Source organism: Cinclus cinclus, chromosome 6 (genome assembly GCF_963662255.1).
Source record: "Cinclus cinclus chromosome 6, bCinCin1.1, whole genome shotgun sequence".
Taxonomy (NCBI): domain Eukaryota; kingdom Metazoa; phylum Chordata; class Aves; order Passeriformes; family Cinclidae; genus Cinclus; species Cinclus cinclus.
Window position 1 is genome coordinate 8,604,313 of NC_085051.1, and position 22,702 is coordinate 8,627,014.

Sequence of the window (22,702 nt, forward strand, 5' to 3'; positions counted from 1 at the left end):
GCTGCGGGGATGGGCCCTCGGGGCTGCGGGATGGGCCCTCGGGGATGAGGGATGGGCCCTCGGGGCTGCGGGGATGGGCCCTCGGGGCTGCCGGGATCGGCCCTCGGGGCTGCCGGGATCGGCCCTCGGGGCTGCGGGATGGGCCCTCGGGGCTGCGGGATGGGCCCTCGGGGCTGCGGGATGGGCCCTCGGGGCTGCCGGGATGGGCCCTCGGGGATGCGGGATGGGCCCTCAGAATTCAGCCCTCAGAACTCTGAAAGCCGCCCTCAAAACTCTGAAATCAGCCCTCAGAATTCCTAAATCAGCCCTCAGAACACTGAAAACAGCCCTCAGAATTCCTAAATCAGCCCCCAAAACTCCCGAATCAGCCCTCAGAACTCCCAAACCAGCCCACAGAACTCTGAAATCAGCCCTCAGAACTCCCAAACCAGAACACATCCCCAGTCCTCAGAGCTCAAAACTCGACTCTCGGGACCCAGTCCTTAGACTGAGAATTCAGCCCTCAGAACTCAGCCCTTGGTCTCTTGAAATTCAGTTTATGTGCCAAGGGACACCTGAACACTGGTCAGGGAATGGTCTGCTATGCACAAGATCTTAGTGATCTAAGTGGACAATAATAAGTGGGCAAAACTGAGGCTGGGAAGACAAACTTACTGAGTTGAATATCATCAAAACGAAACAAAATAAACGTGTTACATCTTCAGGATCACATATTTTAGGAAAAAAACAGTGTGAGACAGCTGCACAAACAATAGATGGTATTCTTTTCATGCCGCTCACTTTCAGTGAGTCAAATATTCTTATATGATAGAATTATTTCTTCTGCATGATTTTACACTAGAAAAAAATATTTTTTTTTGCTCTTCTTTTTTTGGGTATCAGTAGGATTTTAATGAAACAATTCATTGTCCTAGCAACACCACTCAAATAAGAGCTGGAAAGGAACAAGGGGGTGGTTTTATGACTGCACTATTGCTAGCTGTTGAGATTTTTGTCCTTTATAATTTCTGTAATTGTAAAGTTCCCTGTGGAGAAGAAAACACAATAACAAAAGTGTATTTGAAATCCTAATAAGATTATATTACTTGTGTTTGTCCTTGGGTTTGTGGCCCATGCAAATCCAATAATGCAGAGCCAAGAGAAGGTCTATAATTCTTTATGTCTTTCAGGTTTTGCTAAAAGCCTGGATAGTTTTGCTTCTAGCACTTGCATGGATCCAAGCTGGTTACTCAAGGGTTTAAGCAATGGTGAAGATGGAGGTGGAGGAGCTATAGGAGTTAGTTATAAACATTGATTATCACCCCTGGTCAGCCTAGAGGCTCCTCAAGTGCAGAAATGGCTGGCATTTTACTTTCCTAATGGATACCCGAACAATTATTAAAAAACAAAAACATAGTAAAGCAAAAATATCTGTTGCTGAGACTGAAGAAAAAAAACAAAAAGCAAGCAGCCAACCGAAACCCACAGAACCAAAAGCAAACATAAACATAAAATTGTAGTATTTCAGTGTTTTACCCACAGCAGCCTTTGCATTCTCCATCAAATATCTGACAGCTGCATAAACTGTAATGCCAATAAGTTATCATGGAATTTTCCCAGCTCAACCTAGACATAAAGGTTCTTTTCCACTTTAATAATGGAGCTTAATTTTTCTTCCATTATCACTGGCCATGCAGCCCAAATGACCAAATAGATCAGAAGTACTCATCAGGCTGAAAACTGCTCAGATTGCTCCACGTGTCCTGTGTTTAGTCTGTGAGAGGTGATGAGGCTTTTAGCATCCTTCATTTATTTTTTACTTCTTGAAAAATCTAATGAAATTGCACACTGGGGATCTTCACCACTGGGTGCTGAGTGTCTCTGGAAATTCAGCTAATGTGCTAAGGTTTTAGGGAATGGTCTGCTCTTGACAAGATGAGCTCTTTACTGCTCTAAATGGACAATAGTGAGTGAGACTGAGGGGAGGAGGCAGCTTGGGGAATTGGTGGCAAGAAAGAAGCTGAGGTCCAGAAAATTTGTGCTGTTATTATACTGTCCTTACTGGGTTTGCTCTTTGCTGTAGCAAACATGCAATAAGGTCAGGGCTTCTGAGGAGTAACCAGGCAGTGACCTTGGCTTGGAAATCTGATCATGTAAAATTAACCAGAACACAAGGAGTGCCTATAATAAAGAGCACAGAAGGAGCAGGGTAGGAAAATTCAAAATGGGAGCTGTACGATCCTGCGGTGAATCCGGTGAATCATACAAACATATAGACAGTTCAGCAGTCCTTTGAACAGTGGGGGATTTACATATGAACTGATAACAAATTGCATCTTCAGGCTTCACAAGAGTGAATCTCAGATGAGATGTGAGAGATGACAGGAAGGGAGCAGAGTCAGAACTTCAGGGAAATGCCTACCTGAATAAACTAAGTATTGCACAGGAGCTTGTTGGACATTTTAGTAACAAATGGGGTCTCTGACAAAGTACAACTTCCATCTGCCTCCTGACACAATGAAACAACAGCTGAAAAAAAAATCCCTGCCTTGTTACAGCCAGGCAGACCAGGATAAACCAACAAAACCCCTCCAGAACCTCACAGGGTGGTAAATTAGCCTTGGCAGCTCCACAGTCAAATGAAGTTCAGGAAATCTCCAAGAATCAACCAATGGACTTCATCTGGTGTTTACAAAGCAACTAGAGTTTGCTCCCTGCTTTCCTCCTGCACCATCTCCCATGTGGAGGCTTTTGCCTGAATCAGTTGCCTGAGGTTATCAGAAAGCCATGTCCGGTCCTCTCTGCTCTGCATCTATGTGGCTTCAGGCTTGTCTTTGGTTATTAGCAAATCTTTTTGTCTCAGATTCTTCTTAGCTCCAAAACAGGTGTGAAATATTTAAGTATGTTTGGAGAGCTTGGGATCCCACCTGGAGAACAATATTGATAGGCTGCGCTTTTCTCTCAGATCTAAGATTCCATGTTGACACAAACTGGTGCAGCCAAGTTTTATTCTTTCACAGCCTTGCTTAGCTCCAAGTTGGTTTTCAATTCATATTATCCTCTCACATAAATCAAATAGAAGATACTACTACAAATGGAAACATTACCTTACCTGGGGAAGTATAAAAAACAAAGTTTATTTACTTTAGAGGGCATGGATGGCATAGAAAGGAATGATTCTTTCCTCAGGATTATATCTAATTTCACACAATTCCAGTGGTTTCACTGTGTGTGATTCCAAGTGTCATGACGTGGTTCATGGCCCAAGGGATGTGTGAAAGACTGTGCTGAAAGGGGTTGCAGGAATATTTCATGATCCCATGGAGAGTGCCAAGACCCTGCTTGCTTTGTGTGGGAGCTCAGGAGATCTTCCTTTACCTGAGGGACATAGAGAATAACGAGGCATCCCTGGATAAAACTGCTATTGAGTGTTTCCTGAAAATACCCCACATGTGTGTGACCCAGATAGCAGCTCACTTTTCAGCTGCACACACTGTGCTTAGGTCATTAGCTGAGATTGTTAACGAGGCGGGCAGTCGGTCACAGCTGCAGCGGCGGTGTTTTTTGGCTACCAGCTCCTCGAGCCAGAGCACATTCATCAGAGTGTGCAACAAATGGCTGAAGTGCTGAGCTGGATTTGGAGAGGTAGCACACACATAAAAGCCTCCAGAAGCCCTTTGCAATTCCCTTAGTCATCCATTCCCACTGAAAGCTTCTCTTTGGGAGTTTCCAGGAGGCCTGGTACGACCTTTGGTCGTCCTTTTGGTCAGAGCTCTTATCTGTGTAGCGCAGACCCGGCCTCCTTCTGCTTGCACTGCTCCAGAGAGGTTTTTACGGGATAAACAAGCCGTATTTGCTGATGCACGCTTCCTTATCAGCTGGACAGCACGCTTCTCCTGCATGGTGGGTCACATTCGCTGCTGGGCCAGCTCCAGGAATTCCAGGGTGACTGCATCACGGCTCTCGCAGCCCTGGGCTGCAAAAAATCACAGCCACCCCGTGATGGGCCTTATCCTAGAGCCCACCAGGAGTTTCCCAGTGTCACAAAGCACCTTTAGGTTGATAATTGCAGGTCTTGGACCTTTTTAATGAGATTGCAGTGTGATAAATGCTGGTATGGGGAGTTGTCACAATGCCAGACTGAAGACTATTTGTTGAAGAAGAATTTCCCTTTTACTGTGTTTCTTTAAAATATAAGTAATTAAGTAAAGCACTTTTGTATCTCAAAACCAGCTCACAGCTGAGACAAGATGAAAGATTCATCTGAAGAGAGAAGAAAACCAAAACCCTATGAATTTTTACCAACCAATCAACCAACCCAAGAAGTTACAGCTCTGAAGAGGAAACATCTCAGGAATTGTGTGAAACTTATTGGTCCAGAGCTACTGGACTACAGAAGGAGTTCTTTCTCTTGGGTCATGGCTTTCAAAAGTTATTTCTCTGCAAAGCAACAGGTTTCCATTACCCTAGTCACTTCTGTTACAACATTCCTTGCCTCTCCTCCAGTTCCAGCACCTCCACAGGAGTCAACCTTCTTGGAGTCCATTCCCCCTTGGCTATAGGCTCTGCTGTCTTATGCCAAGCTGCAAATGTATATTTACAGAATTTATACAGAATTATATTTATATTTATATTTATACAGAATATTTATGCAGAATATTTATACAGAATATTCAGAATAAGGCAGATACAGAGCAGAGGCGATCACGGAGCACTTTGCAAAAGGTGCACTCAACTTTTCATTAAAACAAGAAAAATCTCTTCACCGAAGCATCTTTAAAAAATTGAAATTTGTCATGCATGGCCTGCTATGGGGCAGGGCTTGTGGCTTACAATAGGAGTAAGAAATACAAGAACACATTATTTAATGCTTGCAAGGCACTTGAAAATGGCACATGCTGTATGCTCCTGCAAACCACGTTGATTAATTACCACCAGCGATCTGCTGGCTTGTTAGGAACCTTTCTGAGATGTGCCTTCTCATTACCCTGGTACAAAGCAACCCCCAGCAGGAGGGAACAAGTTGCTTCAAACACAGTTCAACTTTGTCAGTTTAATCTTCATCTCACTGACAGACTTCTGAATCTTAGTTTAATTATAGTGCCTGAACTGTTTTGTGATAGCGTATCTCTATCTCTCTGTTCTGTGTCTTTTTATGTTTTTTTAAGCTGTTGTGGGACAGAGGAAAAGATAATTTTTTCCAGTGTCCATTAAAATTCCCTTTGCCTGCGGTGCGGTATGTGCTCCATAAAAGAGATGAACCTGCTGCAAGTGAAATAAGCTGATGCTGCACTGTCTTTTTAGAGCAACAAAAATCTCTATAGATTATTTTCCCGAGTGCCATGAATCTCCTTCAAAGCCTTAAGTCACTGATACCAATTAATAAACTTAATAGTCTCATTTTCAATTCACATTCAGGCAGTACAGAGCGTGTGCTCTGGCAGATGCTTGAAAGCTTTGCCTTTCAGAGATAAAATGTTACCTTGTGTGTGAGGGGGGGTGATTCAGGAGCAGAAAGACCTGTTAAAGTGCAGCACCTGAGGCCTCCTTGTTTTCTGAATTTACAGTCTCAGGCTGGCAGTCGTATAAATGAGTGATGCTCTCTGATGTTCTCTTCCAGGCAGGCAACGAAATTGGCAGGGAGTCGTGGGTTTTGTGCTGATGTGTCCAGAATTCAAATAATTTCATTCTCGGCTATAATGACAATTGGAGGCAGAGTATTACCTTGAGAAAAGAGAAGGGAGAGATGGCTTCTGGATCCTGTATTGAATTAACAACCGATTCCCATTTACTCTCTCTGCTGAAAACTCTATTATGCAGGGCTCTTATTGCCCTTATTCAAGGGCAGGGAATTAAAAAAGTGATATCGATGGTAATGCTCTCATCTTCCTGCCATGACACTGAATAATGGGGACAAAGAAGGGGAATCTTGACGGATGATACGCCTTTTAAAATACTGCTGATAGCGAAAACACGGAAAGGACGACGCATTTGAGTATCAGTGATGAAGTCGTATTCAGATATCTGTGCTTTTTGCCTAGGACTTTAAATCAGCTTTGCTTTCCCTTTTGTTGTTGTTTTTGGAAGATTTTATTTTCTTGTTTTTGCAGGAGAGAGTCCTTACTGTAAGGAACATAATCGAGATGAGGTAAAGTGTTGCTTACAGTAATTCCAAGAGAAATCTGCTCTCTCTCCTCCTGGACTCAGAGGGCAAGCATTGCAAATCTGGTAGGGAAAAGTCCAGCAATGGATTGGTATAATTATTTGGGGAGAGCAATGCTGCTGCTCAAGTGGAGGCTCTTCTGGCACTTTCCAGTTCATCTTAAACTCTTCTGAATTTACATGAACTAAATAAAACTGGTGGTCTTATAAAAAGTTATACCTGCTATGGACTCTTTCCTTTACAAATACGTACATTTAGGTCTAAAAAAATATATTTCCCTGTGTAAACTAGATCTTACACAAAACAACAAGTGGGTTTGCATTAGGAACTATTATGGATTAAGTAAGAACATCTCCATTCTATGAGTGGGTAAATTAGAAGCAAAATACTGAACTACCTTGCCAAAAGTAATTGTCTGAGGTGAGAACAAAACACAGGTCTTGGTCTACTTGGTGCAAACCTACAAGGCATCCCTGAGCTATTAGCACTCTTCCCTGATGTCAGCCCAGACGTAAATGAGCCCTTAATTTTGCCCAAAATTTTCAGTCCACGTTTTCTGTGAGGTGAAATCAAAATCAGCCCTCTTACAGCTCCCAATCTGTGTGTGTGTGACACGACCTGGAGAGCCATTGTGCACCTCCACCCTACCTCAGCACCCTGGCTACACCCACCAAGCTTTGTAAGTGAACTCATTAATGACTTTAGGCTTTGTTTCTAGCTGGACAGAATATTTGCAAGGAGTCTCTGTGAATGAAGAGAGCTGACAGCTGTATTTTCCTTCCCTTTCCTTGCCTCTGCTGGCAGGAATTCAGGCTCATAATTACACTTATAACCAGCTGTCTCTGGCCTCCAGAGGTCAGCATATCACTGGAAAATAGCTAAATATCAGCACCCTCACACTGTACTTTCCAAGTTGTTCTCATTCGGTATAGTTTCCAAATTCAGTGATAACAAGATTTAAGGGGTTTGTTCCCAACCCTACTTGTGACAGCAAAAGCAATAAAAGAGCTCTCAGCATATGCATTGCAAAATGCAGGACGTTGTCATTGATCAAAAGCTGGGACATCCCCTGGGTGACAAGTTTATTGAGAATAGTCAAGTAGATATCCACAGGTTTAGGTGCTGTTCCTGATGTGTCAGTAGTGATGGAGTGAATGGACCTGCCAAGCACTTTCTGGGTGGGTGCTAGCCTTGCTCAGTTGTGAGAAAAGCTTTAATTTTTAGTGCCTTTCAGCACAACTTGCAGTTGTGGTCCCATTCTCAGAAAGAATAATGTAGAACCAGAGATGAGAAATAAGAGTTTATCAGAGGCATGAAACAGTTTTCAGGCAAGAGGAATCTTAGACTATTCACCTCAGGAAAAGTGAGTTGGAGAGAATATGCTGTCAGAGAATATGGAATGGTTTGGGTTGGAAGGGACCTTAAAGATGACTGAAATGAATTCTTTACAAATACATTGGCTCTTGTGATATTATCCTAGATTCCATAATCCAGAGCAAAATCAGGATGAGCTACCTTTGTAAAAGATCCAAATCTTACACAATCTCCATGATCAGATAGACTCAATCTGTTGCAAAACACCCAGAACCAGAACTCATAAATATGAAAGAGCCTTGGTGTCACACAACACTAATTTCTCCTGCAGCACAATCTAATTTCTTAGCATGAAGCACACGAGATTTACTGAGCCCTTGGTGTTTTCACATTTGTGCTTTGAAATGCAACCTGAAGTGTACCCAGCTGTAGACAAAGAGTAGAAACCCTGATACAAAAATATACAATTAATAATATGAACAAAGAAATCCAGCACATCTTTAAAAAAAAGAGAACAACAGTCAAATCTTCCATTATTTTTATTAAAGCTGCAGAGTCTTACTACACACAACAAATATTTTATTGATATAATCTAAGTTAATAAAATAGTTGAACAATTCTTTAGATTTATATTTGTATAGAAATGATCTGGGGAACCTCTCGTCTTGAGACAGCAGTGCCTGAAAACAACTATTCAGCAGGGTTTTTTAAAATAAAAAGAGTTTGGGACTAGAGGATGAACTGTTCATTCTCAAAGGAAAAAGAAAAAATCCATGCAAAAATAACTCCCACCCAAAGTGTAAGGCCATATGGAATGACCACGTCAGGGATGGCTCCTTCCTTCCTTCCTCATCACTCCTACTGTGGGAGCTTGTCATCCGGACTCAGTAATGAAAACAAGACAGAAAGAAAACTGAATTGCACAATCCTAGTCTGCAGGTGACAACGTCATAACATCTCTTTACAGAAGTCCCTACTCTGTTCCAGTTGGGAGGATGGGTTATGGTGCTGTGTCTGTCCCCGGCTGCCAGCTGATGTCAGTTACTGTCCGTACGGTGAACACAAGTCAGTCTAGCTACTATTGCTTTGCTCTCCCCCCTTCACCTGGGTGTAGTTTACATTCTACGTAGCACTGCCTGCCAAGGGCCGACTGCGTGGTGTTTCCCCCCCGTTTCAAAGCCCACAGCCCAAGGGATGATCTCCTGGGTGCAGCTGAGCCCGGGAGGTGTCTGTCACAGAGAGCCAGGCACGTCCGTGCTAGATCATGCCGTTGATCTTAGTCCACTCGTAGATGTCCTGCTCGCACACGATGTCCGAGTTGATGAGGAGGTACCTGTCCCCCACACAGAAGTGCTTCTGGCAGGCGGCACACTTGAAGCACTCAAGGTGATAGACCTTGTCCTTCACCCGCATGGTCATCTCGTAGGCGCGGATCCGCTTCTCGCAGGAGGCACACAGCCCGTCCTGGCCAAAGAGCCTGCAACCACACAGCACAGGGGTGAGCACAGAACAGGGGTGAGCACAGCACAGGTGAGCACAGAACAGGGGTGAGCACAGCACAGGGGAGCACAGCACAGGAGAGCACAGCACAGGTGAGCACAGCACAGGGGGGAGCACAGAACAGGGGTGAGCACAGAACAGGGGTGAGCACAGCACAGGGGAGCACAGCACAGGAGAGCACAGCACAGGGGTGAGCACAGCACAGGGGGGAGCACAGAACAGGGGTGAGCACAGCACAGGTGAGCACAGAACAGGGGTGAGCACAGAACAGGGGGGAGCACAGCACAGGTGAGCACAGCACAGGGGTGAGCACAGAACAGGTGAGCACAGCACAGGAGAGCACAGCACAGGGGTGAGCACAGAACAGGGGTGAGCACAGCACAGGTGAGCACAGCACAGGAGAGCACAGCACAGGGGTGAGCACAGAACAGGGGTGAGCACAGAACAGGGGTGAGCACAGCACAGGTGAGCACAGAACAGGGGTGAGCACAGAACAGGGGGGAGCACAGCACAGGAGAGCACAGCACAGGAGAGCACAGCACAGGGGGGAGCACAGAACAGGGGTGAGCACAGCACAGGTGAGCACAGAACAGGGGTGAGCACAGAACAGGGGAGCACAGCACAGGAGAGCACAGCACAGGTGAGCACAGCACAGGGGTGAGCACAGAACAGGGGTGAGCACAGCACAGGTGAGCACAGAACAGGGGTGAGCACAGAACAGGGGAGCACAGCACAGGAGAGCACAGCACAGGTGAGCACAGCACAGGGGGGAGCACAGAACAGGGGTGAGCACAGCACAGGTGAGCACAGAACAGGGGTGAGCACAGAACAGGGGAGCACAGCACAGGAGAGCACAGCACAGGTGAGCACAGCACAGGGGGGAGCACAGAACAGGGGTGAGCACAGAACAGGGGAGCACAGAACAGGGGTGAGCACAGCACAGGTGAGCACAGCACAGGTGAGCACAGAACAGGGGTGAGCACAGCACAGGGGGGAGCACAGAACAGGGGTGAGCACAGCACAGGTGAGCACAGCTCAGGGGGGAGCACAGCACAGGTGAGCACAGCACAGGGGTGAGCACAGAACAGGGGAGCACAGCACAGGTGAGCACAGAACAGGGGAGCACAGCACAGGAGAGCACAGCACAGGTGAGCACAGCACAGGGGGAGCACAGAACAGGGGAGCACAGCACAGGGGAGCACAGCACAGGGGAGCACAGCACAGAGGTGAGCACAGAACAGGGGTGAGCACAGCACAGGTGAGCACAGCACAGGTGAGCACAGCACAGGGGGAGCACAGAACAGGGGAGCACAGCACAGGGGGGAGCACAGCACAGGGGAGCACAGCACAGGGGGGAGCACAGCACAGGGGGGAGCACAGCACAGGGGAGCACAGCACAGGGGTGAGCACAGCACAGGGGGGAGCACAGCACAGGGGAGCACAGCACAGGGGGGAGCACAGCACAGGGGGGAGCACAGAACAGGACAGCACAGCACAGGGGAGCACAGCACAGGGGGGAGCACAGCACAGGGGAGCACAGAACAGGGGAGCACAGCACAGGGGGGAGCACAGAACAGGGGTGAGCACAGCACAGGTGAGCACAGCACAGGTGAGCACAGCACAGGGGGAGCACAGAACAGGGGAGCACAGCACAGGGGAGCACAGCACAGAGGTGAGCACAGCTCCTGTGCTGGCCAGCTGGGCAGAACCACATCAAAACAAGAGGACAATGCCCTTGATCCAGTAGGACCAGTGCTGAGTTAGAGAGAGGTCAGGTGGAAAGCTGCTGAGAAGAACTGGAAACTTTGCAACACCAAAAATTGAAACAGAAAATCCAAGGTCGTCACCTTGGATAAAATCCCAGAACGGGTTTGGTTGGAAGGAAATTTGAAGTCCATCCTGTGCCACCTCCTGCCATAGGCAAGGACACTTTCCACTAGTGCAGGTTGTTCCAAGCTCCATCCAACCTGGCCCCGGACACTTCCAGGGATGGGGCAGCCACAGCGTCTCTGGGCAGCCTGTGCCAGGGCCTCAGCACCCTCACAGGGAAGGATTTCTTCCTTAATATCCAATCTAAATCTACTGAAATCTATCAATATCATTGGCTTCCCTGATCAATGACCTTATCCTGAATTGGAGGAGCAAAGGTTGCCCAGAGCACTGCATAAAGTTGTGCCATGTTAACACTTCCCCTTGTGTGATTGACAGAAATTACTGTTTGTTAATATTTTTTGCTTTTCTTAAGATGTTGCTCTGTAATTTACGGAAAGGAGTTGGGATCAGCCATGGTCTAAGGCTCTCCTGCCTTTTGTCTGTGCCTCCACACTGGAAATTCTTTCAAACATTTTTATATCCATGAAGGCAGTCCTGATCCATGAAGTCACTCCTCCTCCTGGGTTTCAGAAGGACATATTCTAAGACCTTCTGGATATCTATGAGACAGTTTTATGATATGGACTGTTCTTTAATCCACCTACAGAAACCCTGCTGAGTTCCTCATTATATTGTCTATGAAAAAGAACCTCTAATGAATGCCCTGCAGAGTTTATTATGTCAAATCAGTAACAAAGAAGCGTGAATATATTGATATTTGATTCTTAAAAGGGATGAATGCTACAGGTAATATATTCATTGAGTCTGACTTCTGAACTTCCATACAGATTCTGGAAAGAGTTTTTCCAACTCTTACACATCTCCTGCATGTGCTGTGCCTGATTTAAATCATCTTCTGAATTGGAAAAAGGATGGCTGGTAAATTAAGAGACCTTTAAGGAGAAAGAAAATAATTCCTTTCGCCTACCAGGAGATGTCAGTGTTTACTTCTGCCCAGTGAAAGCAACGCTAAGGTTACACAAAGGTTGCCAAATCTTTCATTAATGAAAGGGAAGATATTATCTGTTGCATTATTAAATAAATAAAAACGTTGGATTTAACTGCAAGAAAATGCATTAATTGTATTGCCGTGCTTCCTGTTGCTTCCATTTTAAGATGAAAAGTATCTGGGAACTGTAATTAACACCGGATCTCTGCTGGATTTATAAGTGGTCCCATTAGCAGAACTCAGTCCTTAATTTCTGCTCAGCAGAATTCCCATCAGCAAAGCCTAGGGACACCATAATTAGGAAGTCCACTGAGATTTTGGTTTAGTTTTTATTGGCAGGTAAATTAGCCTTCAGTAAAAAATCTGGAATAATACCAAATATCGTTATTCTGTTCCTCGAATCTCCTGACACATGAGGGATCCATTGGAAGAAATGGAACACAACAGCAAAGATCAATACATTTTAATCGAAAATGTAAAGATCCTTTGTTTTCAATTTTTGTGAAATATCTTCATCTCCAATTAATCCTTGACTTACAAATTTTGGCAAAAATATGCAGGCAGAGAGTTATTGATGAAAACACCCATAACAAGCGTATTTGTAGGATCTGATTCTGCAAAATGTGCAAAATCTTCTTTATTCAGCACCAGGCTTAAGAATGCCAAAACCCAAAATGATCTTTCACATCTTACCTGGGCTTAAACACCTCTAAGTTCCAGGGCAATACTGGGAGAAGCAGCAAACTCCTTAAAACCATTCAGGGGGAATCAGTTCATTGCCAGCTCAGTGGGAGATTGCTGGAATTCAGCCCCTTTTCCCACTTGCTGCTTGCCAGAATGCCACACTGACCCTCCACCTGGAGAGATGGGGTTAGGTCTGTACAGAATGGCAGATGCCAACAACTCTCAGCCCTAGGAGATTTTTCTGTATTCTTCACATTATCAAATAATTCTGGTTTGTCCACAATGTGTAGCACTGCTCTCATTTCCATTAAAAATGCTTTTTTCCCCCCCAAACTTTTAAAGATTCAGCTATAAACGACTCCAAGTTGTTTATCTAACCAACACAGATAACCTCTAATTATCTATAACTTAGTGAAGAATCCCAGCAATACTAAAAGCATCTGCATATGAATCCCAAGAATACGAGTGTGCTGGGGCTGTGCAGTCTGGAGAAGGATCTGGGGAGTCCTTAGAGCCCTTTCCAGTGCCTAAAGGGGTTCCAGGAGAGTTGGAGGTGCGATGGAGGAATGGGACAAGGAGGAATGGCTTTAAAGTGACAGAGGGTGTGTTTGGTTGGGATATTGGGAAGGAATTCTTCCGGCACAGGATGCTCAGAGAAGCTGTGGATGCCCCATCCCTGGAAGGCCAGGTTGGAGGGGAATTGGAGCAACCTGTCCTAGTGGAAGGTGGCAGAGGGTCTGAAATGAGAGGAGCCGTAAGGTCCCTTTTCGAGCCCACACCATTCAGGGATTCCACGACAGGAGCCCACGCTGCCAACCTGAGCCCGCTGTTACGCCCATTGCCGGGCTTTGGGAGCCAGCCCAAAGGAATTCCTTATCCCCAGCTGTACTCAGTAAAGGACGGGCAGGAGGGAGGAAGGGTGTGAGGGGTGGGATGTGTATACCTGAGGTAGTCCCTCCTGCAGAGCTTCCTGCCCAGTTTGTAGTAGAGGCGCCTGCCCACCTCGCCGAGCCGGCAGCCGCACAGGTCGCAGCTGAGGCAGTCCTCGTGCCAGTACTGGTCGATGGCCTTCAGGAAATATCGGTCCCCGATGTTCTGCTGGCACCCCCCGCATGTCAGCAGCGACGGGGGGATCTGCAGCACCTCATCCACCGGCTCCCTGAGGGAACGGGACAAGGCTGGATAGAGGGAAACCCACCCCGAGAGCATCCACGAGACAAGGAGGAAAAGCAAAATAAGTCACAAGCTCGGACAGGTTAGGACGAGGGAAGGCATCCTCGGTTTTGCTCATGTACACCAGGACTAAGAAAGGCACCCAAGGGATTCTGCACTTTCTGTTGGGAAATGGGAATTTGGAGACTAAGTTTGACGGTGTCACTTCCCAGAACAGCACAAAAGGAATGAACACAACAGCTGATTCTGTTGCCAAAATGGTTTAAGTCTCGCTGCCGGTTTTAATAAAGCCAGCATTTTACCTCATGTTGCTGCAGGACTTCTTTTTTCCCTTAGCCGAGGACATGAATCCCCTGGGATGGATCTATGCCAACATACCTCAATTATCTGGGATTTACACATCCATGAGTGAAAGGAGGCACAAATCTTTATTGTGATATTAGCACTGACTCTTTATGCACCTTATTTTGTTCCTTCTTCTAAAAAGCTTGGAGATCTAAGATAATTCTGGTAAAAGAAGCGAGAATTTTCTTCAAAGCTACTTTCTTGAGGACTTTTGGGGTAATTTCACAACTTAAAAAACAAAAACAAAAAACAAAACAAAAACACCAGCAAAACAGCTTAAAAGAATGGTGCCTGAACTCAGTTTCATAATGTTTTGGGCTTCACCCAAATGCCAAAGAAGTCAATCAAAAAATCTACCGGATCCATCCCTTAAGCACTTGCTTCGTTTAAAACCTGTGGCTAGTAGAGTGGACCCCAGACTTTTTCATATTATTGGATTAGTGCTCCAGCACAGTCTCCAAGCAATTTGCTTCTGTCATTGTTCTGTCCTCCCCTGGGCTGGTGGGGGCAGAGGAGACCTACACTGATGAAGAAGCTCTGCTCCCAGTTTCCAGCAGGCAATAGGAAAAAAAAATTGTATTACTCCTGCTTATTTACTGGATCAGCAGTTTTCTGAGCAAAAATTACTTTCTTTAGCAGGGAGGAACGACCTCTGGTCCAGAACTTCTGGGCTGAGAAAGTGATCCTGCAGTTTTTATTTAGGCAAGCCGAGACCTGAGATATTATCTGGTTCTATTCTGCTCTGGTTTCTCCCTTCTAAGTTTAAACTGCTGTGCCCTGCAAGCTATGTCGCAACACCCCTCTCCTGGCAACTCTCCATCCTGTGAGTTTTCATTAAAATCATGGGGAACTCATGATTAGGACCTACTTTTTCCAAAGTTATCCTTTTGGGCGGCGTACTCCCATTCCTAACATGTGGGCTCCATGCTGACAACTTCTGAGATCTTGCCAGCAGAAGGAAGCACACATCATTATTATCCTTTATTATCTGTTATTTGAAACTTTGGAGTGTACCCCAAAATATTTTCATCCGAGGGGTGTTTGGGAATCCCAAGCCAGGTTTCTCTGAGAGCCCTAAGCTCCGGAACAGCCCAACGGATGTTTGTGCAGAACAGCATTCCTGGTTTTCGCATTAGGCTTTTGATGTCCATGGATTTCTAAACCAGCACTTAAGCCACCAGAACACAAGGCAGGTAAATAAATAAAGATTTTTAAAAAGTTTGTAGATGAAAGCTGGACATCATTAGGAGCGGGGATTAGCGTTTCTTAAAACACGGCATAAAAGAAAATGTAATATGTAAAACATCGTGGAATGAAGTGATTTAATCCCCAAAACCAGCGGTTCCCGGTCCCCGTGTGCTCGCTCCGGGCTCCAAGCAATGGCATTTTTAGTATCTCACAGGAAACAAACCACGAATGACTCAATTTACTGAGAGCGATGTTTAAAGCGTTATCTGGGAACGGAGATTTTATAATTTATTTCTTTTTTCTTCTCTCTTATCGCGATCCCATACAAGCCTAAGCGCAGTCAATTAGCACGTTCAGGGCTGAAGTGCCCTCGGGTCTGTGCTGAGTTACCATCCCTGGGTGTGCAGCGGGGACGGGACAGCGGGAGCGCAGCCCGGGAGAAATCCTGGACCTGGACACGGCAACCGCTCCCTTCCCTGAGTGGGAAATCCAGGGAGGGAAATCCTCATCTCCTACATCCCGTCCATCAAGTCTGTCTACATGCTCTTGGCAGAACACCCAGCCCCCACCAAAGCTTTCTACGAGCTCTTGGAAGTTGCATTATGAAAACGTGGAAGTTGGGCACCCGCAGCTAACAGCCCTGACCTTTCACTGATCGGCTGCAGCGACCTGGGCACATCGGGGATGGGGCAGAGGGAGTCCCTGGGGGTGGAAAATCCGAAAGCTTGGGAAGCGGGATGCTCTCTCTCTCTCTCGCCGAGCATCCCCACCGCCCCGCGGTGGGATGAGCGAGTGGGAGATGCCCTGCCCGGGGGGAATTGCGCCTCTCTGCTCCCGGCTGCTCCTTCCCACAACTTGGGGGGCTCTCCCGGAGCTCCCCCACGCCGTCAGCCCCGCGGGGCCGGGGGAAGGGGGGTCGGAGCGTCGGGAGCTGCCGCCGGAGCCCTCCGGGGCTGCCGGGCACACAATGCCGGCGGCGGCTCCGTCGGGGAGGACGGGCAGCACCGGGAGACTCCCGGGGACGACGGCGAGCCGGGGGGGGGAACCGGGCAGGAAAATGCGCGCACTTACTCGGAAGGATCGAGGCTTTTCCTCTCGATGGCCGATGACATTGGCAGGGCCGGTTCCTTTGTGGCGTGCCGGTGGTGGGCTCTGCCCCCGCCGCCCCCGCAGAGGCCGTCTGCTCGCGGAGCCTTGTCGCCAGCCGCGCTGCCCCGCCGCCCCGCGATGACATTCACAGGATTTCCTCCTGCGGCACCGAGACAGACACAGAGACACTGGGGCCGGGGCTGCGCTCCGGCCCCGCACGGCCCCCTCCACCCCCCCCCCCCCCGCCCCCCCCCAGCCTCCCCACCCCGGCCCCGCACGGCCCCCCCCGGCTCTGACCTCCCATCCCCGCCGCGCTCCCCCCTCGCCCCGGCCGGCGGGGCCGCTCCCGCTCCCGCTCCCGCGGCGGCCGGGGGGCGGTGGCTGCGGCCGCCACCGCGGCTCCGCGCCCGGCGCTCAGCGGCTCCGGCTCCGGCTCCGGCTCCGCTCGGGCAGCTCCGCACCCGCTCCGCGCCCGGGCGGCAGCGCTGCGAGCGGCGGCAGCCGCATCCCCGCGATTATTATTACTCCGTGGCTCAGCCCCGGCTCTCTGGTTTCATTTCCTTTTTCCTGATCACGATTCAAATACAATAGAAGGAAATCACACTTAAAGAGACAGCTGCCCGTTTCTTAACTGCGCTCCTGGGGATTCGGCAATACCAGCAGCAGCATCACGACTTGCTGGGTTCCTTAAAGAGACAGAGCGGGGCTCCCCGGAGCCGGGACTGGGGTCTGCCGAGGCGTTCTCACAACATTACTATTATTATTATTATTATTATTATTATTATTATTATTATTCCTGTACTAACGCTGTCTCTGTGCGCAGGCAGGTGGGCGACCTGGGAATGATCCCGAGGGCTGGGGGGGGGGGGGGGGGGGGGGGATGTAGAGAAAGAAAAAAATCAAGCGCCTGGTTCCGGATTGTGCCGCCTGCTCAGCTGCACACAGGAGCGGCACTCACCATCCCTCTCCTCGCCTTCTCCCTCTCTGACACGAACACGCACATGCCCACACGCACACATGGGTTGGTACGACACTTGGAGAGCCGCAGGTAAAGATCCCGAGCATTATTTGTCCACCCAGAGTTCAAACTGGTCAGCTCATTTATAGCCCCGAGTGAACATTTGCTTTCCAGACACCCCCGGATTCTTGGCAAGCCGTGTAACAAATTTACACCCTGGCACCGTGTGATGTGAATGAGCTATAAAAGCCGGCCAGCACCAACTATCGATCTGTAATTAATCCAAGAAGGCCAAAGATGGGGAAAGTCTTCCCCGAATACGTGAGTTTTCCCTCCCTCCCTTGGACCTCCTCTCCATCAGCACAGAACATCCCGGAAAGGACTGATTTACAGCGCCGGAGTGAAAACTATTGCAGCAATCCGAGTCTTTGCCAGCTCTGTGGCATCAGACGCTGGCCCTTGCTGGAGGCAGAGTTCTGGATGAGATGAACTGCCTGCCCTGTTAATTCATTTAAGAACAGTAAAGAAATATCTGCAATAAAGCCCCAGAGAGTAGTAGTAGCGGTATTTCGCTTCTATATTAATTCCCAGAAGAGAAATGTATTTGATGTCTATTTTTATGACTACATTCTCCCTTTTTTTCCAGCTTTTTGGCAGCTGGGGGATATAATATCTGCAATACATTAATGAGCCCGATCCAAAGATCAGTAACGTCAGCAGAAGGACTGTTATTCCTTTCAAGGGGCTTTGAACCAAGCTCTTGAAATACTTTAGAGCTATCACTGGTCATTAGAACACATCTTTCGTATTCTTTAAACACATTATCTCCAATGTATTTTAAGCTATTACAGCAGGACAGTCACTCTCATGTCTGTTGAAGGAAAAGGCTCTTTTGTTAGGTTTTCACAGACAAGACTGAATTATATTATGACTATTTAATTTCTTGTGTGTTTACCCTGTGATCAGCAAAGTAAAATAAATAAATAAAAAAAAAATTGCCAGAAGACTGAATAACTAAACCATTGCAAGACTCAAAAAAAAAAAAAAAATTGCCAGGAACCTCACTTGATTAAAAAAAGAATCAGAAATTGAATTAAAGGTGGCTCAAAAACATGCAGAAGGACATCAGACGTGTTTAAAAAAACCCCAAGACATTTCTATGAGCCTGATTTCCACAGTGTCTCAAGGTTTAATAAAATACAAACTCTTAAAATATAAAAGGCAAAATTTCCCCGATGGTTGAGGTACTCATATTCTGATAAACTCCTGATGTGAGCAACTCCATAATGCCAGTAAATGTTCTGCTCTCAGAAGTTGTGCACACACTGCAGACACACTGGCCTGCTGCCCCCTTTCTATTTATTTTCCCAAAATTCACAGGAAATTAATATATTTAAGACCTCTGTGCCTTTGTGTATCTAAAAGAGTTCAAAAGTTTTTGCAGGGGACAAAAGCATCAACATTGGCACATAAGGAATTACTTAATTCCTTAGAAAAACAACATCAAAATGAGGAATTACAATACCCAGTGGCCAGTGATTATTGGGAAAAAAAAAAACCCACTATTTTTAAGGTTCTGCAATTCCTTGCTTTGCTCAGACCACCTCAGGTCTGGCTGATAATGAGATATTTCTCATATTCATAGTTGAGCACACACACTGATGGACAGACCAGGGACATTCCCTGCATTGCCAGATCAATCCCTTCACCTGCAGAAAAGCTTTTCTGCATAAAAACAGTGGAACAACGTGCAATGTAGAAGCTGAAGAGGACAATTTGTATGTGTTTCATTTTTTAGACAGATCCAGAACAAACTTTCTAGATGAAGTCAGATCTTTAAGCACAGAACTCGTGATAGTGCTGGGATCACTCCATGGGCCTGCAAGCACCATCTGTCTCTTCATCTAAAGTCATTGTAATTAAAACTGTGAGATTATTTCTTATTTTCTCTTGGTCTTGTGAAGGAGAGATGCCAGACAAAGTCATGAGCAAAGAAAAGTGGGAAAAAAGCTGGATTTGCAGCAAAAAGCTCAGCAAGAAGGTCCTGACTAAGAGCTGCATCTTCAAATACCTCTGAGGAACAAAGCCATACACCTTTTTGGGACAATTCCATTTTCATTTATTGGGTTGACACATAATAAACTCTTGCTCTGGACAGTGAAATTTGGCCTTTGCAGCTGAGGACTTTCTGTCCCACTAGAACAGATGACCAGCAATCAAGAAGGACTTCTTTTTTCTTCACCTTGAGCAAGTCCCTTAATACCTCTTTGCCTCAATTTTCCCATCTGCAAATGTTTACTTTCCTCAGCAGAATTGGCTGTTGATTTACTTTTGCCTCCTGCTGAATAACGTTCCCAAAGACAAAGCATTATTCAGCGCTGGAATTGGTGGTACCGACATTTCCTGCCCAGGCACAAAAAGACCAGCACTATTTTTAGTGAGGGCTTTTCTTTCCATTGTTTCTTTCTCTGTGAAGCTGGATTTTCCAGTGCTCTTTAGTGTGGCTTTTTTGTTGTTTTTTTTGTTTTGTTTTGTTTTTTTTCTCTGTGTGTGTGTGTTCATCGATTGAAAATCCTGAGGGATGAGTTTTGGTTTCAATTAGCTTTTATTAATAAAGGTCATGCTATAGACTAATTATTGGAGCATGGCTGAGGTCAAATCTGCTGTTAGAGACTGCATTTAGCATTTGGGGCTTGGAATAATGTGCCATAAATAAGTCAGCTGGACTTTTCTAAATGTTTCTCAGTAAGAATTTAGTGTAAAAATGCATCATTTCTATGAGGTCAGTAATGCAAAGAAATAGCTCAATGTGTCTGTTTCCAAAGAAACATCCTCTCTTGCACTAAGGGAGTAATTTCAGCTTGGTTTTGGAAGGCCAAAATATCATCATCACCACTCAGCCTCAGGTTGTTCCCACCTTTATTCCCTTGGTATTTCCCAGCTTTATCCCCCCTATAGCTTATGGATACTATTGAGCTATTTCAGGTCACCCTCATTTAGAGAAGTCTGTGTTCAGTAAGATTAACTTTGCTGCCCTCAATAGCCAGTAATGCTGGTTGCCTAAAAATGCAGTTTATGAAGATTGAAGTCTCTGCATAGATGGAAGAATTAAACCTCAGTGGCAGTGGCCTAGATTTTCTGTTAATGCTTTCTGTGGGAGAGAAAACTCAGGACTGTGACTAAAGGTGAACTATTAACACAAAAGGTGGCATAAATGAATCAGGATTTCTGAAATTTGGGCTGTCTTCTGCTGCTAAGCCACCACTTGGTAGAATCACTACTCTACTCCAATCCACCTCTTTGCAAGAATCCTCCTCTTTCCCACCACACGGTGGACTGAAGCCTTGACCTGCCAGCCCCTGGGATGAGTCTCTGAAGGAATGGAAATTTTGGGTTGGTTTGGGTTTTTTGAACCCAAATTTGACACCACAAAACAAGAACTTTGGTCTCTCTCAAAGAGCACAGATTATTTGAGAAGGAATTTGGAGGCTGAATCTGGGGGATCTCTAAGGTCCCTTCCAAGCCAAACCATTCTGTGATTTCATAATTCTATATAAACCAGCTGCTGCCAAGGAGATTGGAATGTTCCACTGGAGAACCAATGCTGTATCTATAGTTACTCATATCACCACACTGTCATGTTAATGGCATGAAGGGCACCACATAATTCAAAGACAAAAAAAAATTGGATTTATTCTCTTTTCATGAACCTGGAAATTTTGTTTCAGCCAGTAAGTTCTGTTCTGGTCTGTGTGCTCCCCACAAGTGCTGTTTTGATTTTGTTGGGTTTTTTTTTGTGTTTTTGTTTGGGGTTTTTTTGTCCTTTTGTTTGTTTGTTTGTTTGTTTGTTTGGGGTTTTTTGTTTGTTTGTTTGTTTGTTTGTTTGGTTGGTTGGTTGGTTGGTTGGTTGGTTGGTTTGTTTTTTTGTTTCTTTTTCATATCAAACCCTCCTCAGGACAGAGGTGGATAGAGAGGATAAGGAGTTGTCACTGAGTGATGACCACATGCACTGACTTGAACACACTTTGGAGGCTTTTGGTGAAGTGTGACTCAGAGAGCTTACAGACTTCTGACCAAGGACACACTTCTCTTTTTGGGGCTTAACCCTTCCTTTGAACTGGAAGAAAACAAACCAGAACAATAAAAACCACACTCAGGGTGAGGTTTGCCCTGGGACTGTGAGGTCCAGACGTTAGATAAGGATCCTGGTTCATAAAGAGGTCTGGGCAGTTACAAAGTTTTGTCTTGTTTTTCTTTATTTTCTCCCACAAGCAGCAAAGACGAGAGAAAACAAAACAAAACAAAACAAAACAAAACAAACAAACCCACAACACCCAGCCCAGCAACTATGGTCATAGCCCAGAGAAATCTTCAACTACAGATCACATCAGGGATGATGAAAAATTAGTTATAGGCAGTCAGATGAAGGGATATTTCACTGCAGAAATGTGAAAGATTCCCCCTCCCCATTTCCTCCCTCTTCTTTTATTGATTTCTCTTGCTGCCTTGCACACAAGCCAGATCCAATTACTCTGTCATGGTTTTCATAAGGCTACTGCTCTACAGTACAGTCCTTTCAAGTGATTCCCTCTTTTTCCATGGTAAATACTCTCTCCTATGCTGGTGCATGGGAATGACCCTAGTAGGGCTCCCAGTGGGGAGAGTTTTGACTTTGGCATTAAACATCTCATCCCAGCCCATTCATGTCAGGGGAGAGACACATCTGAACCAAAATGGGCTTTGAGCTGGACCCACAAATACTTCCAGTCTAGAAAATAAATGGTGACTTGGGAATGCAATTCCCTCAGGGAAAATTTCAGAGGTAGTCATAGACAACCAGAAACTGTAGCTCAGGCTCTCCTGTGTGTATATACAGACACAGTTATATTTATGTATTTATGTTGTTGGATTTTTTTACACATTTCTATGTAGTATGTATATAATTACACATTTGTGAACACAGAGACACTTGCAGAACTTGCAGGTCTTCGTCTTGTGCTCCTTTCCAAGCTGTTTCCCAACAAAAGCAGCTTTTGTTGGGAACACTCCTTTGTGTTACCACCTGGGAGAGTCACCAGGTAGATTCAATAACCTTGGCACTAACCGGCAATTTTATTACCAGGAAATCTGACATCATTCCAGGAGCCCATCAGTCCTCTCATTCCCCCATGGAACACTGTTATTTCTGCTCTTAATTCCTTCAACAGGCAATGAAGCAATATTCCCTAATGAAGTGTATTAGGAGGTGGATTTAACGAAGAAGTCTGGCGTCACCTAGTTCACATGGACCAGAGAAACAGCAAGAACTGCTGAATGGCTGCCCCATCCCGATTGCACAGGCAAGTCCCTAAGAATGCATTGCCTGGGGACAGTGTAGTCACAGAACCACGGAGTGGCTTGGCTCAGACGGGACCTTGAAGGACCATCTCAGCTCCAACCCCCCTGCCATGCACAATAAGGTGCTGACACTTCATGTGCAGGCACTGTG

At 46.2% G+C, this 22,702-nt stretch overlaps 1 protein-coding gene and 1 long non-coding RNA gene across 3 annotated transcripts; one reads left to right on the plus strand and one right to left on the minus strand.

Annotated features, from left to right (window-relative positions):
• The first annotated feature begins 3,891 nt into the window (after window positions 1–3,891).
• On the plus strand, window positions 3,892–6,358 carry LOC134045504 (uncharacterized). Its single transcript, XR_009933304.1, has 2 exons — window positions 3,892–4,570; window positions 5,600–6,358. It is a non-coding gene; the product is annotated as an uncharacterized LOC134045504 (long non-coding RNA).
• Window positions 6,359–7,977: 1,619 nt separating this feature from the next.
• Window positions 7,978–17,066, minus strand: LMO2 (LIM domain only 2). Of its 2 annotated transcripts, none has more exons than XM_062495946.1 (4): window positions 16,889–17,066; window positions 16,239–16,416; window positions 13,405–13,620; window positions 7,978–8,933 (listed from the first exon to the last, which is right to left on the minus strand). In XM_062495946.1, the coding sequence occupies exons 1-4, from the start codon at window positions 16,923–16,925 to the stop codon at window positions 8,714–8,716; spliced, it is 651 nt and encodes a 216-aa protein (XP_062351930.1). In that variant the 5' UTR covers window positions 16,926–17,066; the 3' UTR covers window positions 7,978–8,713. The 2 variants fall into 2 exon arrangements, with proteins under 2 accessions (XP_062351930.1, XP_062351931.1); XM_062495947.1 differs by lacking the exon at window positions 16,889–17,066 and adding an exon at window positions 16,554–16,806.
• Between the last annotated feature and the right edge of the window lie 5,636 nt (window positions 17,067–22,702).